The sequence below is a fragment of the Malaclemys terrapin genome, chromosome 3, assembly GCF_027887155.1.
Source record: "Malaclemys terrapin pileata isolate rMalTer1 chromosome 3, rMalTer1.hap1, whole genome shotgun sequence".
Lineage (NCBI taxonomy): Eukaryota > Metazoa > Chordata > Testudines > Emydidae > Malaclemys > Malaclemys terrapin.
The window spans coordinates 169,362,754-169,389,221 of NC_071507.1; the positions used below are offsets into that span (position 1 = coordinate 169,362,754).

General features: G+C 40.0%; 1 protein-coding gene across 2 annotated transcripts in view; it reads left to right on the forward strand.

Moving 5' to 3' along the window:
• The window catches only part of ERICH1 (glutamate rich 1), a 109,613-nt gene that overhangs the window by 72,674 nt on the left and 10,471 nt on the right, over window positions 1-26,468 (forward strand). For both annotated transcript variants that reach the window (XR_008444551.1, XM_054024297.1), the window contains exon 4: window positions 25,283-25,657. Coding sequence is in view for 1 of the 2 variants with exons in the window: in XM_054024297.1 (XP_053880272.1) it covers window positions 25,283-25,657 (375 nt within the window). In the remaining variant the exon portion in view is untranslated. The remainder of the gene's footprint in view (window positions 1-25,282; window positions 25,658-26,468) is intronic.

Genomic DNA, 26,468 nt, shown 5'->3' on the forward strand with positions numbered 1-26,468 from the left:
AATAGCTCAACGAGCAAGTAACAGTGATAAATGGTGGCTGTGGCTTTCCTGGGACATTGAGAGGTTGGGGAGAAAATGGTAAATGTTGTGTTTGAATAATGTGCTTGATATTCCAGCTCCCGGGTTATTTTGGAACATTCAGCCTGTAATTCTCACCATATTCAAATAATTAAAAAAAAATTTATCACCTTGTAATCAAGAAATCAATAATTTTTGCTTATTGTAAAACTCTAGGTGTTTGGACCTGACTCACAGTCGGGATCTTTCTTGTAGAAATTAATATATGGCTAATGTTTTATAATTAGCAATTACTTCAAAACTGTCAAGACCTCTTGTGTTTGCCATCCTGGGAATGCAAACTAGGGCAACAAGGATACTTATATTGAGGCCCTTAATACAAGCCTCCCCTGGATGCTGATGATGTATTTAGATTCATCAATAGCTACAGAAGGCTTGGTGTTTATGTGGTTAGCGACTTTCTCCTGTATAGTCAGTTTCTTTTGTTTAAGTGTACTTGACATTTTGTAATTAGTTGCAGAATAAGGAGCATCACTAACTGCTACAAATGTTAGATAACTTGGAAGAATTGTCTGAGAAATTTGGGCTTTCAAAGTGTCTCTCCTTGAAGATCCTTGTTAGTTAACTCTTTTTTTATGCAATTGCTCAAGCTTCTTCCTTTTGCAATACTGTACCTTTTCCCACATATATCATACTAATGGATGCAATCACTGCTATCATTTTTAGATGAAATGTTAATCAGGCAGCTTTATTTAAAGAGTTCAAATAAATACCCAGTGTTTGATTAGTCTTTCTTACTACATTTTGTCTTGAGTTCATGAGAAACTCAAGGTCTGATGGTGATCACACACTGTTGTAAATCAGGAGCAGCATCATTTAAATCAGTGGGATTACTCTAGTTTCATGGTGTTGAGTGAGATCTGAATCAAGTACTCTGCTTGGTTTAAAGTTATCTGGGTGGTGGTGAACTTGTCTTTACTAGTCACTTCCCAGTTGTGCTAAATTTGGAAAAGGTAAAGATATATAGGGATCAGTTTTTAAAACTTATTAATATGAGGCCTGACTCGACCACCTTTTATTAAGGCTCCAATGCAGCAACTTTAAGTATGTTCATTTCAAGTGGATTAATCAATGCTTGTATTTAGATACGTGCTTATGTACCTTGCTGAAGTAGAGCCTAGATGAGTAGTACTCGTGGGCTACTCCAGGCGAAAAAGGGCATCACTCTGTCATAATCAAGCTTGTGAACATTTCCAGACTGACATATATCTACTGAACCCAGTAAAACTTTGCCTCACTATCCAGCCAATGTACTATAACTTTGACATGCTAGTATAATGGCGATTTTTGGTGATGCGTATAGCTGTCCACTAGGACCTTAAAACAGACTCTTATTTCAAATGAAAGCAAGCCTAAATCTCATGTAGATGAGTATGAAACTCATTGAGGAATTGTGCCATCCACTGAGGAAGTATTCAAGATTGTTAAACGGAGCTTAGTTTTTATTAAATTGTATTTATATTCATTTCCCCCCTCAAAGTGTAAGTTTATGTGTAACAGAAGTACCATTCCTTCCATAGCCCTCACCATCTGTATTTCTGTTTATTTCCCAAATGCCAGCATCTCCACAACCACATGTATCATGGTAAGAAGTCTTGAGCTTCTACATACTATTGACTTTTTAAGCTGCTATTCCAAGTGGCGTTAGACATTGTTCTTACAGCAACTATAAATACAGTAGGCCTTTTCAGGAACCTAGAAAGACAGGATTTCTACCTAGAGAGCTAGCTGTGATGTCAGTTAAAGACCATATACATTAGGGTGGGGATGTGGTAAGGAAAGGCAAAGATTACAGCAATGTTATCATACAGTGATTTAGTTTAGGCTTGGGCATAAATTAATGGTTCAATGGAGATTTTAAAATTATATTTATACACTACTGGTTCACTTTGTGTATGCATTGGAGAAGAGTGAGTCTTGAAGATTTGAATGACACAGAGTAGGTTATAAAGTATTTGGAGCCAGGACTATGAATGTCAAGAGATGGAGAGAAACACCACCCACACATGTAGTGAAGAGACATTTAAATGCTGTTTATGGCATTTACATTGTTTTATTTAGCTCTGTATAATATATTCCTCCCTTCGCCATCTTTTTGCCTTCCTGAATTAAATTCTTAGTTTCTCAAAGGACCTGACTGGCCTGTCTCTCTTACACTCCTGTAAATCAGGAGTAGCATGAAGTCAGTGGATCTACATGGGTGTCAGACTGGGGTAAGTGGGAGGAGAATTGGGGCCTTTGGCTGACTGTTTCCAGTGTTTCCAAGCTTGTTTGGTTAGACATTCCCCCTCCTCCCCCCCATGACAGGTTGTGCCTATCAGCCACTTTGTGCTTTCACACCATGCCATGGTTCAATGGCAGTGTCTCACCAATTTTTTTCTCCCTTTCCTGGTTGTTTTCTCATTCTTTCCTCTATCTTATACTTTTTATTTCCTGCCCCCGCCCACCCAGTCTCTTTTCCTCTCTAGACTGCTGCTATATGTTCTCTTTCTTCCCCTGCAGCTGTGCTGCAGGCTTCCTGTTGTCATAGTGATAGCAGGCAACTTGCAGGAAGGGGAAAGGAAGAAAACATGCAGCTTCTGTCTGGTTGCAGGGACCTACAGAGGAGGACAGGCACGCAGACCTGCCTCAAGGTCCACCTCATTCAAACCCCTAATGCTGCTAGGAACTCTAAAGGTGTTAGAACATACCAATTAACCCTTTCCTCATTAATGCACAATTTCCTTCTGAACCTGTACTTCTGTATTAAAATTGGCCTACAGCAGCATGATACAGTGAATAGGGCCCTGGACTGGGAGTCAGAAATCCTTAGTTTTGTTTGTGGTGCTGACTCACTGTGACTGACTTTGAGTAGTTTGCTTCACCTTTCTCCGCCTCAGTATCTTCGCCTGTAATATGGAAATAATTATCCTAACCCTCCTTTTATAGATCTCAAAGAACTTTACAGATTATTATTCATACACAGTATTCTGATTTTGGCATCAGTTGCGTGGTTGACAGCATATAAAACTATAATCCCCAATAGCGCCCCCTCTATCTACTAACCTTCCAATATCACCACTGAATGGTATATTGTTTCTCTTACTCACCTAGGCCCACGTGTCCACTGGTGCACATCTAATTATGCTCTCTGTTTTGCACACACCAGGCTCAAGCATATGACCCTGAGCCACTGCTACCCCAAAAATATACATGTGCAAGATGAGGTTGTGCTGGGTCATGTAGGTTTACACATACATTTGGAAGCTTGTGCACCTATGACAGGTGCAATCACTTAAGTGCACATCTACTTGAAACTGGCTCTTACTCTCCAACCTAACTTATTCCAATGGACTTGATTCAGTTCTCTCTCATCATTAAAAAAGGGGGAGGAAGCATTGTGAGTGAATTTTCTACTAAAGGCTCCAATCAAGATCAGTGGCCCATTGTGCTAGAAATTTTACCAAGACAGATGAAGAAACTCTCCCTGACCTGAAGAGCTTACAGTCAGCTTAAGGCATGATTCAACAAGTCCATGTAACAATCTGTCTGAATAATATGGGGAAGGAAGATGAGGGCAACAGGAAAAAGAATGTATGTTACATCATAAGTTAGAGAAAACAATGCTGAGGCAGTCTCCATAGGAATGCTCACAGACCTCTTCTAGAAGATAGAATCATGCCAGTCCAGTGATTTCCTTGTTATGGTTGTCTCATTCTACTTGCTGATATAACAATAATGGCCCTTTGTAGGGTCATGGCCACAGGTTGTTACCGCTTTTAGGGTACTGGTTCAATTCTGTCTCAGGTTAGGAAATTTAATGGCTCAAAGGATGGTGCTTTAAATGTCTACGTTACTGACTTCTACCAGCACAGATTAGCAGTGACTGAAAGTCATTAAGTTGCTAGTGGACAGTTATATTCAGTAAGCATTAAGGCTTTAAAGTTGACTTAATCAGCACTTTGTAGCAGTGTTGTCGCTCTGTTGGTCCCAGGATATTAGAGAGTCAAGGTAGGTGAAGTAATATCTTTTACTAGACTAACTTCTGTTGATGTAAAAGGAAAGCTTTCAAGCTATGTAGACCTCTTCTGGTCTGTGTAGCTCAAAAGCTTGTCTCTTTCACCAACAGAAGTTCATCCAACAAAAGATACTAATCAGCATCATTGTAGGTCATGGGTTTTTGTTTGTTTGTTGTTTTTTGGTTTGGTTTGAGATACTCAGATGCAGTGGAAAATGCCAGGGTTAAATGGACATAAAAACTCACTTTTATGAATTATCTATCTGGAGCAGGGTTGAAGTTACATTTGAGTGGGGTGGTGTATTCCAAAAAGTTACACTTAGTTGCTGTATGTATTATACTTGTTCTCTAAATAAATAATATCTATACCCTGATTATCTCTCATCCTGCTGTTGTAATGTACTCCTATCCTGCTCTCCATGACCAATATGGTACTATTCAAAATGAATCTGCTGAAATTCTTTCTTTCCCATGGATCAAATCACATCATGTCCTTCTTCAAATTCCTTCACTAGCTTTCCCTTTGGACGCGGTACCAAGTTTGAACTGCCTGCAATGCCTTGCGCAACTCTGCTCTGACCAATGTCTTGGATCTTGTTTATCATGTTGCTAACTCCAATTATGTCAGCCTTCCCACCCCATTAATTTATTTTTCTTGTTCATATTTCCTTGTTGCTTTCAGTGCTTGTGGCCTCAGAATTTGCAGATTTTTTTTTAATTGAACAACCTCCTGGTCTTGTACACCACACAACTTTATGAGCATAAAAAACTCCAATTTTTCTAACTGCTATGCTTTATAGGTTTGTAAATTTCATGTCCATTGTTGTAAAAGCTGAAAATGGTTTACACCATGGTCAGGTGTATTTGGGATAGAACTACTAGTAACTTGGGGCCAGATCATGGCCTGTTGTGGGAATGTAATGGAGTACGTTACTCCGCAGCAGAGCTCTGGTAACATGCCAGTCAGTGCCAGGGAGTACACACCTCATCAGGTATAGAGTGGGTGCCATACATATATATCACCTATTTCCCAGGTTCAGCGGGGAACCAGGAGGCAGATTATGACTAAGCATCAATCTGCTTCTAGGCTGCTTTGACAGTATGCAGCCACATACACAGGCCTTTTATGGCACAGTCACAATTTAGCCCTTGATAAAGAAAGCCAATAACTTAAGTGACTGGACACATAGTTCACAAGCTGCAGCAAGATACTTAGTTGCTTGGACCCAGTGTGGTGATGCTATATTTCAAAAACTCCTCTGCAAGAAATCTGGAAGTTCTGATTGGTTCAAACATGTTGCTGCCTATGGGCCATATACTCAGCTAGTGTAATCAGCATAGCTTCATTGAAGCAAATGGTGAAACGCCAGTGTTCGCCAGCTGGGAATCTAGCTGTGTGTGTCTGCAGTGGTGAAATCAGCCTTTTCCCACCTGTGAATCGTTGCCAATATCCAACTGTTCCCTTCCTTTGTTGATGCAGAGACTTTGATCCATGCCTTTGTGGTGTCCTCTTGGATCAATTATTATAATGCTTCACTTGGCATTCTAACCCATTTGTTTAATAGGTTTCAATTTAGCTTAGATTTTGAGTAGTTCTAGGAAGTTCAAATTTGAGTCTGTCTTAGCTCAATTGAACTAATGACCTAGTTAAGTCTTTCATTAATTCTAACTAGCTTTGCTCGTATACCTTATAAATAAGGATCAAGTTACCTTCCTGAGTAACTCCTTACTTTCCCACTTGGTTGATGGTTGTTGGCAAGAGCTTCCTTGCAGTTTCACCTGGAAAAATGTTTCTCTATCTGATTTTGTTGAGGGCATGTGAGAAATACAGTAGAACCTCAGAGTTACGAACATAGAATCATAGAATATCAGGGTTGGAAGGGACTTTAGGAGGTCATCTAGTCCAACCCCCTGCTCAAAGCAGGACCAATTCCCAACTAAATCATCCCAGCCAGGGCTTTGTCAAGCCTGACCTTAAAAACCTGTAAGGAAGGAGATTCCACCACCTCCCTAGGTAACCCATTCCAGTGCTTCACCACCCTCCTAGTGAAAAAGTTTTTCCTAATATCCAACCTATACCTCCCCCACTGCAACTTGAGACCAATACTCCTTGTACACCAAAGTTACAATCTGACCAGTCAACCATACACCTCATTTGGAACCAGAAATACACAATCAGGCAGCAGCAGAGACCAAAAAAGATAAAAAGGAAATACAATACAGTACTGTGTTAAATGTAAACTATTAAAAATAAAGGGAAAGTTTAAAAAAAAAAGATTTGACATGGTAAGGAAACTGTTTCTATATGTGTTTCATTTACATTAAGATGGTTAAAAGCAGCATTTTTCTTCTGCATAGTAAAGTTTCAAAGCTGCATTAAGTCAATGTTCAGTTGTAAACTTTTGAAAGAACAACCATAATGTTTTGTTCAGAGTTAGGAACATTTCAGAATTACGAACAACCGCCATTTCCAAGGTATTCGTAACTGTGAGATTCTACTGTATGTTGCTTTTCTAGCCATTATGAACCTGCTTTGTGGAACTAGTTGCTTTCTTAGGGCAGATGTGCCAGGCCTCCACCAAAATAATACTAGAGGATTGAAGTTTCCCAGAAATATTTCATTAGTGGGTATTTATTAAAAAGCTGCATGTGTGACACTTTAATAGGGAAGGAGAGTGGAGGTGGCGTAGGTTTGAGAAAGTTCAGGTGGAACACTGTATCAGGTATCAGTGTTCCTGTACAGCATGTTTAATCCTTAGTACACAGAAATTACTGTGTATTGTTGTTCTGTTGTATTTCTGACAGATAACGATTACACTGTCACCATGTCAGATATAAAATTAAGCAAAGATTTTCATACTAGTGCTTGAGCAATAGAGTGATAATATAGCAAAGGTACAAGTAGTTTCTATGAACATCTAATGATTTGTACCTTTTGTCATGTAGTCTGTAGTGGCTCAAAACTGTGAGTGCCTATTTCAGAGCAGACTGTCAAAGAACAAGGACCGACATCCCAAATGATAGATTTATTAACTAAGAAAAGGAAATTAGAGTTATTGAGAGGTTAAAGCAGGTAAACTGTATGCACAGGTGAGTCACAGTTTGTAACTCCAAATGATGGCAGTGATATAATAAACTGACAGTTTTCCAAAAATCTTTCAGGGCTACCCAGAATAATTCTGGGGATCTCCATCTTCTCGATCACTTATTCTGCCCTGTTAGAATCTAAACAGTGCAGAGATACAGGATTTTCCTTTGAATCCATATTTATATCTTCATAAGAATGGCCATACTGGGTCAGACCAAAGGTCCATCAATCCCAGTATCCTGGCTTCCGACAGTGGCCAATGCCAGGTGCCCCAAAGGGTATGAACAGAACAGGTAACCATCAAGTGATCCATCTCCTGTAACCCATTCTCAGCTTCTGGCAAACAGAGGCTAGGGACACAGAAGACAAGCTGACAGTCTGTCTACACATGTGGCTTTTTCCTTTGATAACAGTGAGTGAGGAAGGCAAATAGAATTTTGATCTTGGACCATATGCATAATGGCCACTTGCTGTGAAGTTAGCATTTTCTTTTAAAGTGGTAAGTTCTTCATTAGCATTTCACAAGATTTATTTGATGGGTAATTTAGTTAAATGTTTATTACATTATGACAGGAACACATAAGTGAAAACAATGCATGTAACATCCCATTAGTTTTATGAAATTTAAACACCCAAAACACCTACACATTTACAATCTGGCTGATCTAATACACGAGTGAATTGACCTGTATACACTCTAGCATGACCTGGTCAGCCAGCATTGCACCTTTTTAATAAGCACTTCATAAATATGTATTTCTATCCATCCCAAATATATCATGAGTTAGGGCAGTTAGCCAAATACATTTCATGACATTGTCTCAAACAACTGAGGCAGCTTCAAATCTAGCCTTGCAATGTTTTATGTATCATCTGTTTGTATTCATAGAGTTTAAGGCCTGAAGGTACTATTAGCTCATTTAATCTGACCTCCCATATGACATAGGACATTAAATTTCATCTGATTACCCTTCTGCCGAGTGCAGACTTGTGTTCAGCTTAGAGCTGGAGGTGAAAAGGTTTTCCCATCCTATACAAATATTTGTGATGTCAACATCTCTGTCTATGTGAGTGTGAGAGAGACTCCTTTTCTCCTCAATACTCCAGTGGTTATATAGGCACCTCGGATGTGGGGGACTCAGTTTCAAGTCCCTCTTTTGCCTGAATTGGAACAAGGACTTGAACATGTGTCTCCCAGATGAGTGCCCTGACCACTTGGCCATTATGGGGTGTATGTCTCTTTCTCGGATTTTGACCAGAAATTTCATCCTGGGCCTGAGAAACTTTCCTGACAAAAATGTTGTCTAAATTGATACATTTCAGGTAAGAGTTTTGGTTCTTCTATTCTGTGATAAAAAACTGTTTTGTCAGGAAATTCCCGACCAGCTCTAGTTTAGCTACAGCATGTCTTCTAGAAGAGCATCCAGTTTTGATTTGAAGACATCATCTGATGAAGAATCCACCACTTCTCTTGGTAGTTTGTTCCAATGATTAATCACCCTCACTGTTTAAAAATTTTAGCCTTATTTCTAATTTGAATTGGTGTACTTCAGCATTCAGCCATTGGATCTTGTTATACCTTTCTCCACTAGACTAAAGATCCCTATCGTATCCGCTAGTATTTGGACAGAGAGTTGAGGTACAGAAATTGGAACAGTATAATGATAAAGCAGTACAGAGAGGCAGACAGCAATTGTTGCTGCCTACATTATTAATCATAAATAAAGCCTATTTCTTATGTAGCACTTTTAATGAGTAGATCTTAAAGCTCTTCCTTATCTTTTAATGTATTTATCCTCACAGCACTTCTGTGAGGTCGGGAAGTAATATTATCCCCATTTTACAGATGGGGAACTGAGACATAAAGAAGCTAAAGGTAGGTCTACACTTACCCGGTAGTTCGGCGGCGAGCAATCGAACTTCTGGGTTCGACTTATCACGTCTTGTCTGGACGAGATAAGTCGAACCTGGAAGTGCTCACCGTCCACTGCGGTACTCCAGCTAGACGAGAGGAGTACCGCGGAGTCTACGGGGGAGCCTGCCTGCCGCGTGTGGACCGAGGTAAGTTCGAACTAAGGTACTTCGAACTTCAGCTATGTTATTCACGTAGCTGAAGTTGCGTACCTTAGTTCGAATTAGGGGGTGAGTGTAGACCTGGCCTAAGTGACTTACCTAAAGAGACATAGGAAGTCCATGGTAGAGCAGAGAATTGAACCAAGGTCCCCTACAAACTGGCCACTCCCCTAACTACTGGACCATCCTTCCTCTCTAGCTTTTCCTCTTCCTTCATGTCTGAGTTGGGACACAACTGTGCGTAGCTGGTGCCTTGAAGATGGACTTGTCCTAGTGAAGCTTTGCTTTTATTTTTGTACAAAGTATACAAGAACTAGTGTCATTATCATCATCATGTTCCCATTATGCCTCTGGTGTTTTAGGGCAGCAACAAAGCTCTTCCACTCCTGTCTGTTTCTGGCAAGTTTCAGTGGTTCCCCGGCTGTGCCCCAGGTTTTTCAACTCTGCTTCCACAGCTCTTTGCCATGTTTTTGGGCGGTCTCATTTTCGCTTGCCTTCAGGTGTCCCATCTTATTGCTACTCTGGTAATGGAATCCGTTTCCATCCAAAGCACATGGCTAATCCATCTCCAGCGCCTCCTGGCAATGATGGTGCTCATACCCTCTTGGTTCTATTGTGTCAGTAGATCTTGGTTTGAGATTGTTCTGAACCAAGAGATATGGAGGATTTTTCTGAGGCAGGTTGTATGGAATGAAGACAGTTTGGACATCATACTTTCTCATTCCCCAGCATTCTGCACTGTAAAGTAATGTTGAAAGTACGCAGATCTGATAAATCTTGAGTTTGGTTTTGGTATTGTATTTTGATGATTTCTGGACTGTATTTAAGCTCCTGAAGGTGTTCCTGGCTTTAATGATTTTGTTCCTGATGTCCTGGCTTGTTCTACCGTCCTGGCTGATGGTGCTGCCCAAGTATATGAATTTTTCTACATTGGTGAGAACATAATCCTCTATCCGTACTAGTGATGGTGAGGCAATATTAAATGTCATGATATCTGTCTTATTGAGATTGATTTTCAGTACAATTTGCTGGCTGAATGCATTGAGTCGAGTTGTTTTTTCTTGTATATGGTGTTGGGTATGTGATAGGAGAGACAAGCGAGATCATCTGCGAAGTCCATGTCTTCAAGGGATAAGAAGGGTGTCCATTTAATGCCTCTTCGCATGTCTTCTGTTGTACGCTGCATTACCCAGTCAATGGCAATGTTGAAGAGGATTGCAGACATGTCACACCCCTGACATACTCCTGTTTTGACTTCAAAACTGAGCTCCCTGTGATCAACACTGCATATAAAGTTGAAATAAAAGCTTGTGATGATGTTGATTATATGGGGAGGGCTTCCATATGCCCACAGAATGCACCATAGGCTGGTCCTGTGAATGCTGTCAAAAGCCTTCTCAAAGTCTATGAAGGTTATATAGAGCTGCTGTTGCCATTCTAAGCATTGTTCTATTATACACAGCTTCATTCTAAGCATTATATATCTTTAATAACTAAAATACTTCTCCATATGTTAATCTAAGCAAAGCTTTAATGTATAACTGACTTGAATATGCAATAGTGTGACTGATAACAGTTCTGTTCCTCTAGCTCCATAGCTACTGTATTTTTGTGCCTTTTAAAATTCTTTTTTAGCACTAGTTTAATTATGCGCTTATCAAAATGAAAGTCCTTGCTGAAATATCATGGGTTGTGTAAACTTTCAGTGTATTGTGTGTCTTTTTAGCTCAAATATATAGAAATTCTGTAATACACTTTCCTTCTTTTAAAGGTACAATACATGCTATACAGGAAAACAAAGTTACAATGAAACTGTGCAATTCCACAATGTGTAATTCTGTTGGTGAACCTGTGCTGTTGGTTTCTGTGCAGTTATATAGCTTGTTAATGCAATGGAAGCCCTCTTTTAGCAGCGAGAGTGCAAGATGATGAAAAAGGGACAGTTGCTTGCCTGTTGTCATGAGTAGCATGTCTTTCTTTCACTGATTGAGAGAAGTTGAGCGCTATAATTTACAACCTCCTTTGTTCTTGTCTAGTGCCAGCTGCATAGCCAACCTAGGGAAAAGCATATCCGCTTCTTCTCTCTATCAACTGGCCCTCATTCTCAGTCATGGCCTTACTATGGGAAATGATATTGCTGCTGTCTCCAGGGAGCTCACAGCCACACACTGCAGTGAATCACTCAGGTCACTTGCTTGCAGGATTTTTCAGGATGTACATACATTCCAGCATGCAACACAGACCCATAGGCACAGACCCTGACAAACTCAAATCTCTCCCCACCAAAGCTCTGAAGTGTGTGTGCCTCTGAACATATTGGTGAATCTCATGCCCACCACGTACACATTTCAAGCTGGCTCAGCTGATGTGGAGAGAGTATTTTCAAAATTCGGCTACATCCTGGGAGAATGAAAAGATTGCTGTGAGCCTACACTACGCAGGACTTTTGGCAATTGCACTGAAAGACTTCACATAAGCCAGTGAACATTTATAAATATTTTAAAATATTGGGCCCAATTATTAAATATAAATATTTATAGGCTAATAGTTTTAAATCTACAAAAGTAAACTGTTCATTCAAATGAAAAGTTTTATTTGGGGATTAGAGATATGTTTTCTTAATTTCTTAAACTGTTTTGAGTTCTCTTTTAGTTCTGCAGCAAACCACGTTGAATTCCATGCATCAAAGCATTAATTTACTGCATACTTTTTCCCCCTATCCTTCCATCCACCAAAATAAACCCCAGTATTTACCCAGAAAAATTAATAGTGTTTTGAACCAATTTTCAGCTGTTTTTGTTGTTGTAGTAATAAACATTGATAAATTCCTGGGGGGAAATTAAATAAAATAAAAACCAAAAACAAAGGGTCCTATTAATATTGTACTTTTGTTTTAAAAAAAATCACTCCTTTTATTTATTAAAAATATATACATCCAGTGGTCTGGCTGTATATCCTCATATATAAAATTTAAACAAAAAATAGGTGAATATCACAAGAAACTGAATCCTTTCCACCTCCTGAGTCTCTACAAAAATTTAAAACTGAAAAAAGGAAACAATTGTTTATCCCTGGCATAATTTACCTTTAAAACCACTGTTACAGCTGTTTTTGAGGCAAGAGTTTAGTAGAATTAAAAACATGATTAGATGTGTGGATGGGAACATCCACAATTACAAGATATGAATAAAACGTATAAGGTATATAAAACTTCATTACAGAAGCACCTTGGGCTGGGTTCCATCAGAGCAAGGATACTGAGCTAGATGGACCACTGGTCTGATCTGCTATAACAGTTCTAAGGTTAAAAAAGTCTACAATAAATCAACAACAGAAGTGAATTCTAGTGAAAGACCGCTTCAGTGATAATACCATGGGGCAGCTCTTCATCTGGTGTAAAATGGTCATAGTTTCTTTGACTTCAATGGAGTTATGACCGTTTATACCAGCTGAAGATCTGTCCCCATGTCTCCGGCTCCTCACAACTAAACTAAGAGCCTCAGGTTGTGCCATCTGCCCCCTGTATTACAGCGGAAGAGAATTAGGCTCTGCGGTCACCAGAAACCCACCTATGCAAGGCTCCCTTTCCATGTAAACAGTAAGGTAAGGTGGTACAAATACTGTCTTGTTTGTAAAGCCTTCTGTACAGATGCTTCACTACTGCATGTCTACAGACGTTGGTTCTTAAAAACTTCCTAAGATCTGGCTGCCCTAAATTATGTCAGATTTGAGTTGTGCAATTTAAGCACAGTGTGAATTAACACTTTCTCAAAAACAGATGTCAGTCAAATCAGAGAGACAAGAGCGTGTAAGTGGAGTCACAAGGCGTAAAAAACTTTGTTCTCTAAGAAGATCCAAGGCTCTGGAAATTGTCAGATTAAAATGTTTGGCAGAAAGCCATTGCAGATACCACAGCACATCAGTAATGTGATTTGTAACCCTAGCACAACTCTGAACATGTGTAGCTTCATTGAAAATCAAATTAGAGATGCCTTACTTGAGTTGTAATGAAGTCCTGACAGTTCTGAATATCATGCTACTGGAGAAATTCTGAAAGTCTTCATATTTTCTGGAAATGAGGAAACCGTACTTTTCACTCTAGTGTTGAAAGAATAATGTCAAATGATAAACAAGAAGGAAAAAGGACTCCAAGATGTTTGGACAGGGATAGCATAACAGACACCTCCTAAAATGTGTTTAAATTGGGGTGGTGACAGACTTCCTGACAGTGAGTCTTGGGGGGTTTTTAAATGTTTTAACAATATTGATCATCAGCTTATTTGTAACCTCCCATACTTCTACAAGCCACTGGAACAGTAAAACAGTAATAGTTGCTAGATGTAGCTGGGTGTCATCAGCAAAAAATGCCCACGCTTATTTTAATGGTGAATAATGAATGATAGAGACAGCATATAAATGTTAACAAACTTGTATAGCAAAGGGGAATTCCAAATCTAGTAACAGAGATGGATGAGAAGCTACCCATAGATGCTAACAAATCTATAAGCAGATATGATGAGAAGGAGGTCAGAACAGTGCCAACCAAATTTACTTGCCGTCACAATCACTACATCAGTCTGTTGTGGTACACCATATTAAACATTGCTGAAAGGTCAGGAAGGATGAAAGAGAGAGAGTTCCCTTCTCGCTATGTTAAGTAATGCACTTGTAAGATGCCACAAGGCAATCTTGACACTGGGTGCAGATCTCCAGCCACCTAACTACATTCTGCATTTTTGTACCTGATGTAGATAACAGGCTGCTTATTAATGATTCACCAATTTAGATAATGAAACCTTCATCCATTTCTCAGTTTGGCATTTAGGACAATAAAGGTGTAAAACACATGAAGACTGTGCCTCGTTTCCCATTCTTGTCCTTATATGTTGATAGTGTACAATAAACGATGCAAGGTAAAGATTTTATATCTTCTAATCTAAATAATGGGTTTTGGCAGTTGTAATTTGAGACCAATCAAATACTGTAATCCACCATAATCCAAAAGGATTGATGGGGTAAATGCTAGAAGAAACACTCTAGCCTGCTGTCTTGGTGTATCAAGATCAAATAATCTTTCAGTTTTCGGCTGTCTTTGACCATTTTCCATTTCTCATTTTCAGATTGGAAGAAATCTGACTAAAATTAAACCAGAGGAATTGTGAGTTCCTCTGAAGCTTGTGTTCTTCCCTGTCACTAAAGAAGTCTTTACTATTAACTGCATACTGAAGGGTACATACAATGAGAGAATCAGATCTAGCTCAAGGTACTCCCTACAAAATGCATGTTTCCCAAGCTACACACATACATATAGTAATACATTTAAGAAAGTTAGATCCTTGTTTCTTTGGTATCAAATCTCTTCACATATCAGTGTCTGCTACCCCAAATCTCCAGTTCTGTGTGTGCAAATATGGAGAGGAAGAATGCCCTTGTCCTTAAGAGACTGGACTGAGACTTGGGAGGGCTGGGTTCCATTACCAGCTCTACCCCTGACTTCCTGTCTGATCTTGAGCAAGTCAATCAGGGTTTGATCATATGCCCGTTGATGTTAATGACAAACCTGCCATTGGCTTCAGTGGTGAAAGATCAAGGGCCACATTCACAAAGATACTTAGGCAATGAGTCCATTCTCAAAGCCACTGCTCAGCTGTTGCCTAAGTTTCTGCTGGTAGGCATGCACAAAGCTGCCTAAGTCCTGACACTGACCCACAGGCAACAAGCAGCTCAGAGCTCTGGAAAAACCAGGCTGTGACGCAGGATTCTTAAATTAGTCATTAGTCACCTGTCCATTTTGTCTGTGGGGTCTGATTCCCTCCTAATGGGAATAACAATATTTCCCTAAATCGTGAGCCAGCTGGGAGAATCAATTAATTCATTAAAACTTGTGAAGTATTCAGATATTTCAGTAATCGGCACTTTATAAATACCTATGTAGACAGAGTATCAGAAAAGTGAAAAGAATTACTGTGCATGCTTGTAAAAATTATATAGACACTGATAGTTGAAATAGTATGAAGTGAAAAAGATGACACATTTTCAGTCTATAAAGATGCTGGGCAGTGCTCCAGTAAATAATAAAAGCAATAGCATCACCACTAATCTTGGTTTGTGGTGTTAAATATGTAACGTGAAAAGCTTTATTTTGGATGCAGATGCCATATTTTTAGGCTTATATGAAGTATAATGTCAAGCGCAGAGAGGTTTGTGTATTTTCCCTTATTACAGCAGGGATCTTATTTCACTGATGGTGCCATATCACTGAACTGAGATAATAAAGTCCATCTCCTTGGTGTTTAAAGGAAGAGGTGCTAAGCAACCCCGGCTCCCACTGAAGTAAATGGGAGCTAAGGGGCACTGCACGTGGCAGAATCAAGACCCACACATCAACACTTCCAAGAATCTGCTAAGTTTAGGTGCCTCTGTGTTTGGGTGCCCAACATGAGACACCTTGGGACTGATTTTTCAAAGTACTGAACACTCCCAACTCCAGATCACCACAGTAGCATTTTACACAGGATATTTGTTATATCCCTGACTAGAATCCACATATTTGTTAAAATAAGTTTAGTTGTTTAAAAAAATTATGTGTACATTTCATAACAAATTTAAATCAGTGGGGAAGATTCTTGAGCCAGATCCTCAGTTGCTTGTAAATCGACATAGATCTGTTGACGTAAATTGGTGCTATGCCAGTTTACACCACTGGAGGACCTGGTCCATGATGTTCTTCATTCCATTTCTCAGAATATACCTGGGGTGTAGTTAATGTAGCATTGTGCCTCCTCACCCATGTCTTATTGCTTACATTAAGAAGTTTCTAACTTAATTGTACATTTTAAGCTATTTAATAAATGAAATGAACTTTGAATAGCCAGTGTTAGGAAATAGCTGGCCCTGCACCTTGACGCATGCCTGTTTTCATCCACTATTTTATATGTTTACAAATTTTAATCCAAATCTGAATGAATAGCACAAAATAACCCTTCTGGAGGAGATACTGCAAAATAAAAATACTCCAAAGCTTTGCATTCCTTATAATACTTCATTATACTTCATTCTCCACTCTTTTAAAAATGGTTATATTGGCAGCTAAAAATTACTAATTGTAGCCTTAGGAACTACATCATAAACAAGGTTACACCATAACTAACAATCAGGCATGCTGTCAGAAATTAAAAAATCAGTAGAGTTTAGTACAATGCAATAAATTAATTAAAGCAGAATTTAAAATATTTAAATATCTGATAAGCACATTAACTAAAATTGATAAATTAGGGCAGAGTTTTAGTGTTCAACTATATCATTTTGGTCTTTCAGAAGTCATTTTCAAATTGGAACTAAATTTCTGTCCTTCATACTATTAATTATCAGGAATTAAAATAAATATCACACTTTTCCACATTAAATCACTTGTCATTTAATAGTCTGTAGTCCACTAGTCCAAATTAGGCCTTATATCCTACATCAGTGTATCCTGACTAACTGAACATGCAAATTTTAAATGCTGCTCAAGTGTTTTAATAGTCTGGCTTTTCTCATAATTTCAGTTTTATTTTTCTGAGGAAATGGGAACTCTTTGGGTTCTTTAAACTTACAATTCATTGAAGACCAAATCTGAAAAAATGATTGTAAAGAAGACTCTTTGAAATGTTAATCTGTGGCCTACAAAACTAGAAGAAAATCAGATTGATTTTATTGCAATTACCTGTGCTTTGAAATGTTTAAATGTCTTCAGTTTTATTAATATAAATGATTTGGGGGGAAGACCTAGCAAGCACACAAACTTGATGATACTTTCAGTTCAAATACAAAATCATAATCTTATTAAGAAAAGATTCTCCCTATTTAGCAGCAATTAGGCTCTGCAGCTGCTAAGTTGTAAAAGTTCTGTGCGCACCCACAGCTTGGTACCTTTACAGCATTTCTGATTCAGTAGCCCTAAAAAAAGGATAATGATTGTCATAGAAACCTGGCTTTAACCTTCATTGCCACTTCTCCCCAGATTGTCAATCTTTAGATCTGCCTACTTTTTTTGCTCGAAAAGTCTGTCTTCACCACAAATTAAGGTGTAATTGTAACATGGGTAGGCAAATCCATGCTATCTTTAATCTAGTTAGCAAGGATAATAATAGCAGTAAAGACGTGGCGGCACAGCAAAGACTAGCAACCCAAATATGTATTCAGGATCTTCGGTAGGCTTCTACTGGGGCTGCTAGCCTGTGCTGAAATCTGTGCCACCATGTCTTCAGTACTGTCGTTACATGTGCTAGCTACATGAAAGCTAGCACAAGTATGCCAACCCATGCTACAATTACACCTTCAACTTGCAGTGTAAACATTCCTTTTGTGTCAAAAGTCATTACAAATGGTGTTGTAGAACACCATTGAGAAAACGTAGGAAGTGCTGGTTAGGGTCTAAATGTGAAGGTGGCTGATTGAAAGGTCCTGGTTGGAAGTCAGTCAAGAAAAGCCAAAATGCATAAAATGGAATTTAAAATAAAAATTGATAGAGATCATTAAGCATTCAAGTTACTTATGTTCAAAAACCAAGCCATTGAGTTGTCATAGCTCCAAGAGGCAGATTCATTCCTATTTTTTAAAATGTATTATTTGTATTATTGTAGCACCTAAGAGCTCTAATCATGCACTAGGATTCCATTGTGCATATAAGCACAGAGCAAAAAGACAGCCTTCTCCCCCCCCAAAAAAAGCGCTTACAATCTAAGCGTAAGCCAAGAGATAACAGATGGAGACAGACTGACAGGAGACTACAAGGGTACAGTGAGGCCGGCATTGGTCAGCATGATAGGCTGTCGTCTCTGCACGCCAGCAGCCTAACTGTTGTCAGATTTTTGTAGGCATCATGGCAAAAGAGAGTTTTGAAGGAAGATAATGAATTCGCTTTGTGGATGTATAGGGAGCTCCTCCCAAACGTGAGAGGCAACATGGGAGAAAGCATGAAGGTGCTTGTTTGAAAATGTAACAAGTGGGTTGTCATAACTATAAAGGGCAGGGTAACAGCCCTCCTGTGTACAATACTATAAAATCCCTCCTGGCCAGAGACTCCAAAATCCTTTTACCTGTAAAGGGTTAAGAAGCTCAGGTAACCTGGCGGACACCTGACCCAAAGAACCAATAAGGGGACATGATACTTTCAAATCTTGGTGGGGGAAGGCTTTTGTTTCTGCTCTTTGTTTTGGGGGAGTTCGCTCTTGGGACTAAGAGGGACCAGACATCAATCCAGGCTCTCCAAATCTTTCTGAACAAGTCTCTCATATTTCAAACTTGTAAGTAAACAGCCAGGCAAGGCGTGTTAGTTTTATCTTTGTTTTCTCAACTTGTAAATGTACCTTTTACTAGGGTGTTTACCTTTGTTTGCTGTAACTTTGAACCTAAGGCTAGAGGGTGGTCCTCTGGGCTCTTTAAGTTGATTACCCTGTAAAGTTATTTCCCATCCTGATTTTACAGAGATGATTTTTACCTGTTTCTTTAATTTAAAGCCTTCTTTTTAAGAACCTGATTGATTTTTCCTTGTTTTTAGATCCAAGGAGGTTGGATCTTGATCCACCAGGAGTTGGTGGGAGAAAGCAGGGGGGATGGGTAATTTCTCCTTGTTTTAAGATCCAAGGGGTTTGGATCTGTATTCACCAGAGAATTGAAGTCTCTCTCAAGGCTACCCAGGGCAGGGAATTAGCACATTGGGAGTGGTGGCAGCGGACCAGATCTAAGCTGGTAGTTAAGCTTAGAAGTTTTCATGCAGGCCCCCACATCTGTACCCTAAAGTTCAGAGTGGGGAAGAAGCCTTGACATGGGTGATAGAGGCTCGCATCCTGGGCTGATTGGAGATGGGAATCAACATCTCAATAGCAAATGAGCAATGATAGGTAGAGTGGGGAATGGGGATAGCCTATGACGGGCTTTAGAAAGTAAGATAAGCAGTTTATGTTTGATGCAATGGAGAAGGGGGAGCTTGTGGAGAGTTGTAAAAAGAGGGGCAACATGGTCAAAGTGACAGGTTAGGAAAAAGATCTTTGCAGCAGCATTTTGAACGGATCTGAGCAGGTCAAGATTGCATGTGTGAAGGTCAGAGAAAAGGATGTGTAGTAATCAAATATTGAGGTAATCGGATCTTGGATGCAAGTTTTAGCGGTGTGGATGGTTAAAGAAAGGCCATATCTTAGAGATGTTATTCAGAAAGAATCTGCAAGATTTAGATGTAGCCTGGATATGAGGACCTAGAGCAGTGTTTCTCAAATGCAGCCACCAGCAGATTTTTTGAGGGCCATGACAGCCTCCAAAGTATGGGCAGAGATTGGGGGGGGAGGGGCAAAGTAGCAATCCTTCCCTGCAGCGCCCAGCTGTTGCTCCTGAATAGCTGTTACCAAGGGCCCCCGCCTTGGTGTTTGTGCTGACGCCACCAGTGGGGATCAGTGCCCTGCACTGTGCAGCCTCTTCAGGGGCTCCAGGCATTGCCTCTGGAGACACACAGGGATGACGTGCAAGGTATCGGAGGCAGCTCTCATCAGTGGAGGCAGCTGCAGTGTTCAGTCAGCGGGGCACTCCCTTGGGCGGCTCCCCCGCTCCGACCCGGCCAGGGCACAGGGAGCCTGAGACTCCGCAGTCAGCTGGTGAATTCCTGATCCACCTTCCCTGGGGTGGGCTCTTGCTGAAGGACCACAGGAGGCAGGGACAGAGAGATGGGTTTGTCAGAGCAGCCCCCAGTAAACGTTGGTGGCCACACTCTGAGGCCACCAAAAAAATTGTTGTGCGAACCTCTAACGTAGAGAGAGATCCAAGTTCAAGATGGCACCCATATTCTAGATCTGGCAGACAAGCAGGGTGGTGGTGTAACCACAGGTCCCTATGTAACATACCAGCACTCCTGATCACAAATCTATTGAAGTCAGTGGCATTCTTTTAAGTGACTTCAAGATGCTTTGGATTGGGGCTTTCATGTATTGGGTATAGATATTACTAGGGAAAACAAATTCATTACTAGGAGCTCTTTGCAACCTGTGGATTAGTGCAGCCCACGTTTGCCTGAAGTAAGAACATATAACATGAACCAAGCTGAAACTAGACAAATTCAAATTAGAAATAAGACACAGTTTTAGCAGTGAGGATGATTAACCATTCGAAGAAACTAGCAAGGGAAGTTGTCAATTCTCTATCTCTTGATGTCTTCATATCAAGATGGAATGCCGTTCTGAATATATGCTTTAATCAAACATACAAATTATTGGGCTCAATACCAGGGTAACTGGGTGAAATTTAGTGGCCTGTGATATACAGGAGTTGAAACTAGATGATCTACTGGTCCCTTTTGGCCTTCAACTCCATAAAACTGTGAAGAAGGTGTCTGGTGCAGGCCTACTCAACCTTGTGGGATGAAAAAGTGAGTTTATCATAGAGAGTAGAGATTTTTACTTTATTGTTGTTCATTTTTTTTACAGTAGTGCTAAGATATAATGGTCCTTGCCTTGTAGAGCTGATAATCTTTTGTTGTCTTCTTCAGCACCAACAAAATTACATAAGAGTAAAATCATTACAACTGCATTTTCTGTGTTTCAGAAAATCAAGAGACTGAAAATACCAATTTCTAGTGCTATGCTCTTGAGATCTTTTCAGAATTGTTATCATTTCCCATGCACCATAAGTCTTAATGCATTTGCTAACCATTGTTTTTCTCTCTTGGACAAGTTACAGCCTGCTGATAATTTAAGTTACACCAAATATAGCGTATTTTTTCTCTCTCAAACAACCTAAACCAAAATGTAATTCATCTTCAGTTACTGCTTGGTGCACCATGGAAAAATATGTAATGACAGGGAAGGAAAAAACAGCTTAAAACAGATGGAAAATAGGGAGACACAACTGATTTCATTTGAGCAAAAGAAGATGAATGCTGTTCTCTGAATATAAATAGCACAGACATCTTCCAAAAAGCCCATTGTGTGAATTAGAAAGTCCCTGAGCAAATATGGTAAAGTTGACTGCTACAGTTGCCCTATCTGTCACTAACAATGCATTTTAAAATAATCTTTTCATAAACCTGTTATGTACAAGAACTATATTTCATCAGACATTACACTTGACTTTTTATCTTTCCCCATCTCTACTTTTTTTGTACATAGCTATCTTTTTGGGGGATAAGTAGTAAGAAAAATCACAGTGCCCTCTTGAGTTTGTGCTGAACCATGTCCAGCTTTGTCTTCCTTGTCATAGTTTTCTATGCACGTGTTACCACCATGTTGTACTATTATAATGCATACTACTTTGAAAACCACTAGGACGCTTCAGCTAGTGAAGAACACTGCAACCTTCCTGCTTTCGATTGTGTCAACATTAGCACACTGTAGGGGAGATTTTCAAATGCACATAGGATTTCCATGTACCTATTCTTTGTGCCTTTAAAAATCTCCCTCAAAATCTGTGCTCTGTGCACTGCACTGTCTTTCTATCAGTTTGGGGTGCTATTGACTCTAATCTTCAAAGGTCTGCCTGCCTGATTTTCAGAAGTGGTGAGCACCCGCAACTTGAATTAAAGTTAGTAGGAGCTGCGGATGCTCAGTGCCCTAAAAATCTGTCCCTATGTGGTGTAGGACCCTCTACCTTAGGCACCACCTCTCCCTATCATTCCTTTATTTCATATATTTTTATCATTGCCTCTCTTATTCATCTGGGCTGTAATTTAAATAGTCCCACTCTCTTCAGTCTCTCGTTATATGGTAGTTTTTCCATTCTCTTAATCATTTTCGTTGCTATTTCCTAACTCCCCTCTGTTCTGCTATATTTAGAGGGCTTTCCCTTCACCCTCTCCCCTGGTTCTTGTCATGCGGACAGAAAGCAGAAGGCTGAAGTGTAGACAATGCAATGTTTGCTGGGGTTAGTTTCCAGCAAATGTGTTCCATAACTCTGATGCTGCAAAGCCTTGTTTCCCAGTGTCTCATCTCCCCCCCCCCCCCCCCCCCCCGGAGGCATAATTATACCAGAAATGCTTGCCCACAGTCCCAGCCCTTACAACTTAGGGTCATGTTCCATTTTGGGTCTGGGGTCTTCATCCCACCTCTTTTGTATCCTATGGCAGGGGTAAGGAGTGAGGTTGTGCTCAGGGACAGGCATTTCTTTGGTCTGTTAGTGTTTTATACCTTCCCCCCAAACCCCTTTGCCCCTCCCGACCGCTTGCTTGATTTTGCCTTAAGATGGGGTTGAGGCGGTCTTAAAGTGTGCTCTGAGTAACACTTTAACTGCTCTTATCTATTCCCATTGTACTAACAAATCCATCTGACTAGGCAGAAGCAACATCACAGTGTCTTTGTCCTTTATTTACACATATTCGTATCAGAGTATCGAAAAGTCAAACTCAAAATTCTATCCCAGGCTAACAAATAGACCAGTATACTAACAATTATCTATCCCATTTCTTATCCATCTTAACATTTTTGTTTATTTTTTTGGTCAGCGATGCACATTGAGCAAAGATCTTCATTGTGCTGTCCACACTGATGACCAGGTCTTTTTCCTGCATTGATACAGTTCATTGAGAACCTAGTATTGAGTTTTTCAAATTATTCCCTCCTGCTGTGTGCATTACTTTGCATTTATCAACACTGAATTGTTTTTGCCATTGAGCGTCATATCGGTGATACAGTATCTGAGGCTGCACTTACTGATTGGCCAGCAGGGAGTGCCATGGAGTAATCAAGCAAAGTGGCAAGTTCACTTTTTTGGACTATAATACCAGAAAAATGTAGAAACACTGGAAGATGTTCAGAAAAGGCCCACAAGAAATGACTAGAGGACAGGAAGTTTAACTTAAGAAAGTTGAAGAGAACTAAGTACACCTTATAAAAATGCTGGGTCTGATTCTGCTCTAACTTACACTGGTTTAAATCAGGTGTGACTCCATTGAAATCAATGGAAGTACACCATTGGGGAGCCAGTATACATGAGAGAAGAATCAGTTCATTCTGCCTCCTCACCCCGCTGTCTCCAGACCTCCTCCTGTCCTGAGCTACAAAGGATAGGAAAACCTTTGGACTTAACTCAAAATTTCTATTATCTTAAGCCCTTTCCTCCCTTTTGAGACCTTTACATGGCGGTTTCAAGCCTTTTGGGGGTGCCTTGCTCCACCGTATGAAATTGCTGCCCTGAGCCTTAATGGTCTCAGGCTACCTTAAAAATGTCTTGGAGCATTTGGCAGCTGAAACAGGTTACAGCTGCTTTCATGATCCAAAATTGATGTGCTTATGTAAACAGGGTTAAGTAATTTCAGAGAAGAAAAGTTATCAAATTTTACCATAAGATTTACTTATTATTACAAAGTGAATCCAGTCAAGGCCAAAGTAGATCTTAAAATGCAACTTCGGTGCTTTGCTTATATTTTCTTCCCCCATTCATCCCTGCCTTTAGCTCTCATATTTTACTCCTCCAGGGCTACACAGACGGTATTTTTCCTACATCCCATATGTCCAAATCCTACATAAAGATGTTTAGCTCAAATGTCATGCATGTGAAATGCTCCACAGCCTCCTTCATAGAAAGTATCAAAAACGTCTTTGCAGTGAGTCATCCATAGCTAAAGAGGAACTGAGGGTCTTGTAGTAATATTAAAAGAGAGAAAGTGGCTCAGAGCTAATAGAGTTTGAGACAGAAGAGGAAGCACAAATGCTTCCCAACTATTGAGAAAATAGAGGCCATGATTGGAGGATCAGATCAGTTGTGGATGTCAAAGGCAAGTGGACAAAGTGTGCAGAGCAACCAAGAGTGTGGACCTGATTCACTAGCATAACACTGGTGTAATGAAGTAGAGAAACTCCTTTGACTTCAGCAGAGTAACACTGGTGTAAAACTAGCTTACAGAGAACCAGGGCCTGTGTTTTCAATTGAATACAGAATGCGAAAATAAAGGATAATAAGGGTTAAATGGTCTTGCTTTCTGAAGTGAGACAGTAGAATGGCAGCAGTGTTCAGGGCCCCCTGAAGTTTAAGGGAGTAAGGATGTCATTAGACCATAAAAGAGAATTGCAGTTAATTAGACAGGAAATTATTTTAGGCATAAATAAGGATTTCAGCAGCAGCACAGTCAAAGTTAGGGTGGATTTTGGCAATCTTCTGTGAGTAGTGACAGGCAAGATTTGAATTCTGAGGTGATGTGTGGGAGAGGAGGTAAGTTCAGTGTTATGGATGACGTCAGAGTTTTGGCTTTGGGTGCAAAGATAAGCTCTGAATAAAGGAGCATGAAAGCAGAAAGAGGGACTTCATCCCCTTGACATTTCAGCCTTTTAAAAAATGAAGCAGTAGGGAAGTTAGTGTTATAGCCAGGGAATGACAGTCAAGAGAGGCAGTTAGAGAGATCAGCAATTGTGAGTCAAGGACATTGTTACCTTAAATGTCTTTCCCCATAAAGGTGATGTCCAAGGCTAGAGCTATCAGTGGTGTCAATGGAGAAGAGGAAAGAGCCAAAGACTGAGAACTAAATTGTGCCTTTAAGTTGGGGCATACAGGAGCTCCATCAATTGTTTGTAGGATATTGCACACAATGTTCTTCTGTGCTTGGTCAGCTCCACTAGCTGGTGTTCGGACGGGTGGGGTCTTGGCTCTGTTATCAGCCACCAGTAGTAGCCTAGCAGAAGCTCCACCCTCATTATGTTGTGCCCCCATGCGTGGTGAAGGAGGGATGCTCTTTTGTCCTCTTCCCTATGTAAGGCCATACGTAATATGGCCATGAGTCTTGAGGCCTTTCATACCAATGGGATGAAAAGAAGTAAAGTCTCCATCAGCAATGGAAGTGGAGAGACACTGGCCTTCCTGTCTGATGCATTCAAGAAGATGTTTGCAGTGTTGTTGTAGCTGTGTTAATTCCAGGATATTAGAAAGACAAAGTGGGTGAGGTAATTTATTTTTCTGGACCAATTGGACTCAAGAAGTGTCGTTGATAGGTAGTACTGAAAGCCACACTGAGGAAAGAGAGTAAGATTAGGGTTACCTAGATATGTCAGAATTGGGCGGGAGAAGTGGTTAATATGCCTCTTTTAAATCTACAGAGGAGGATTCTCATGGACAACCCAAGAGAAGGCGCATTCGAAGGAAGAAACGAAAGAACACTGTTGGAAATCCTGATAATTTACATGGCGAACAAACAGAATCTGGGAAGCATGAGACTCTGTTTCAAGATAATTTACAGCTGCAGCAGACAGACGGCACAAAAGTTAGCAAAAACAAAAAGAGGAAAATGAAAAAGAAACGACAAAAAGAAAAGATGAAAGCAGCTGGCATGCTAACAAAAACCACTGGTGTGGATTTTACATATCAGCCTGAGAAGGACAACAGTGAAAGAGCAGACTTTAAAGACATATATGAAAAAGCAGATGGCGTTCTGGACTTCTTGCAGGCAACACAAGAAATCTATTTTGCTGACAGTATGTACCAACTTTTTTTTTCCCCCAGTAACAATAACAGTTTGAAATTAGGGAAAAATATGCTTATTATTTCTATATAAAATGGGCTATATCCATTGCTAGTATAACTGCATTGAAGTCAGTAAGGGCTGCAAGTGCATAGCACTTCTAAAACTCAGTTCCCCTTTTTAGGTCTCTAAATATGCAAATAGGTACCCCGATGTAAAAGATGAGATCTCTGGTTCCCCATCTTTACAATGTGTATAATATTTTATAATGCATTTTGTGAACCTTGGATAAAAAGTGCTAAATCATCCAATTTTTTTTTTTCTTCTGTGAATGAACATCTAGATGAATTGCTTGATGTCAGAAACATTCAAATTAGAGAAGTAATTTCTGTTCTAATCTGAGTTTTCTTGTCCTTATCTTCCAACCTATTTTTCTGGAAGCCTCCCCCTTCTCCAGTGTCTGATTCATTTGTGATGTACAGGGAGAGCTACAATGACCTTCCAACTCACCAGTCACCCAGAGGAAATGGGGAAGCACAGTAGGAGCTTTACTGGAGGGCCTAAGGATCTTGTGGATGGGATGCATAGCTGAGGTTTTAGTAACCTGTGGTCATTAAAGATGCTGTAGCACCCTTCAAAAGACTATCAAGGTGTTAGATCTGATGTCCTATTATATTCTAATTCAGGTGACTGGGATCAGGCAGATCCCTATTGTTTCAAGTGGATACAATATTCTTACTTTGTCCTCCTACTAAAGTATTGTTCTATGGCACTTCTGTCATGAATCCACTTCAGAAGTGACTAGTGATGAGTGAAGTGACTTA